Source organism: Plasmodium cynomolgi, assembly GCF_000321355.1.
Source record: "Plasmodium cynomolgi strain B DNA, scaffold: 0363, whole genome shotgun sequence".
NCBI lineage: Eukaryota > Apicomplexa > Aconoidasida > Haemosporida > Plasmodiidae > Plasmodium > Plasmodium cynomolgi.
In genome coordinates, this window is record NW_004192867.1 from 1 (window position 1) to 2,056 (window position 2,056).

Consider the following 2,056-nt stretch of genomic DNA (forward strand, 5'->3'; position numbering starts at 1 on the left):
AATTCATGTTATTATAATTTATAAATTCATTATGCTTTTTCCATATTTTATTCTATGTCTCACACAATTACCTTTCATATTTTTAACTCGTAACTATCATGCTTAGTTATAATTTTTTTTTATATCCTATTTAATATTTGTTTCCGGCATAAATGATGATTTCAGCATATGCATATGCTTTTAGTGTAAATAATATGCATTCTTATTGTATATTATTCATTGGGGGAAGAATTATACATTACGTGATACCTCGTATTCTCGTAATTCATTTCACCAATTCCAGAGCTATATAATAGTAATTCTCGCTCATTCCTTTCCATATTTTCCATTAATTTATTTTTTCTGAATATTTTAGTATTTATCCATGACCCCAAAGGAGTAAACTATATTAGAAACAACAGTCAATATTGAGGATACAATTATTCATTTTTAGTAATTTCTCATGATAAATTAATATAAATGTCTTCACCTAATAACAACATATAAAATAGATTTTTTTTACCCTAAATATCGTTATTAGCGATAGAACAAATCCTAGAGTAGTACCTATAATAGTTCCTGTTGAGTTGGATATAAGTGCATTAGGAAGTTCTTTATCTTCTTCTCCTGGTTTTGCTTTAATAACTTGTACATCACCTTCTGGATACTCACCAAATTCAGAAGGTTGAATGCATTTTAATTCAGTTAAAATATTATCCATATTACACCACTCATTAAAATTAAGTTCACTAGGACAATTACTATTATATCCATTACAACATTCGCTTTTATAATTTTTATATATTCCTGTTATATAGGTGTGGTACTTTGGATATAATGCGCATAAATTTTTATTAGAATTAATTATATCATGAATTTTATGTTTATTTTTAATATAATCATATAAGTCTTTCCATTTTTTCCACAAATCAAGGTCAATGTTAGGATTATATATATATTTACACTTATTATTAGATGAGCCACTAATTACCAAGTGTGATACCGATATAAATGCTGTAATAATTATTTTCTGTTCGTTAGTTGGAACGTTATATCTTTTAAAATAATTTCTTATACGATCATTTAACCAAAATATTAAATATCTGCACTGTTCATTGTTATCAGTTTCTGCACTCATAATTGTGGATAATTGACTTAAATTTTTTTCAAACATTTTACACAGATTATAAATATCATGGTATCCTTTAAATTTTCCTTTTTTATGAATCATGCAATTAGGAGTATCTTCATTAATATCTTCTCTAGTAAAATTATTATATAATTCATATTTAGATGAAACATTTAAAAATAAATCCTATATATTTAACAGAAGGTGATATATCTTATAAAATAAAATAATTCTCTTCGTATATAATTTTATATTATAATTAATAATATATGAAAACAACATATATGGATTTTTAATAGAGATTTAAAGAAAAGGAAGGCTAACTATACCGAATAATTATCTTCAGTAAGAACTTCCATTGCCGTGATACAAAATGTACAACTGTTAATAACACATATAAATGCTAAAATATATATAAGTATAAAAAATTTACATATAGGTCATATTAAAGTGTTATCTATATTTAAAATATCATAAATTAGATATAAGTAATTATGTTTTTGTAAAAGCTATAATTTTATACACTTTTCATAATTATTTCAATAAAAATATTAATTCCATAAATAATTAAGACAGTATAATTAGAAAAATAATAATATTATAATAAATAAAATAAAAAATTATGAATAAATCCAAAAAATATAAATTTTTCTTATATTAATATATAATTACATTAAGCACTTATCCTTTTTTCATTTGCTTAATCACTTTCTTAATGTATATATACTATAGTTTTTACATGTTTTATCTATTATAAATATATTTTACAATTCGCACTATACATATGTATTAAAATTTTGGGGGTATTTTTATAGGTTTAGGGTTTAGGTTTGGGGCAAATATTTATATATGTGAAAAGATAACATCATTTAAAAAAAATTTTCATCATGATATAAACCTGTGAAACAGTTTAAATTGTAGAAAATATTATATTTAATTGTTAAATGA

At 22.5% G+C, this 2,056-nt stretch overlaps 1 protein-coding gene across 1 annotated transcript; it reads right to left on the bottom strand.

Moving 5' to 3' along the window:
* Positions 1-212: 212 nt before the first annotated feature.
* PCYB_003820 (CYIR protein) lies at positions 213-1,294 on the bottom strand (the record flags this gene model as incomplete). The annotated part of the gene is made up of 2 exons (XM_004227803.1): positions 503-1,294; positions 213-383 (listed from the first exon to the last, which is right to left on the bottom strand). The coding sequence occupies exons 1-2, from the start codon at positions 1,208-1,210 to the stop codon at positions 213-215; spliced, it is 879 nt and encodes a 292-aa protein (XP_004227851.1). The 5' UTR covers positions 1,211-1,294.
* Positions 1,295-2,056: the final 762 nt, after the last annotated feature.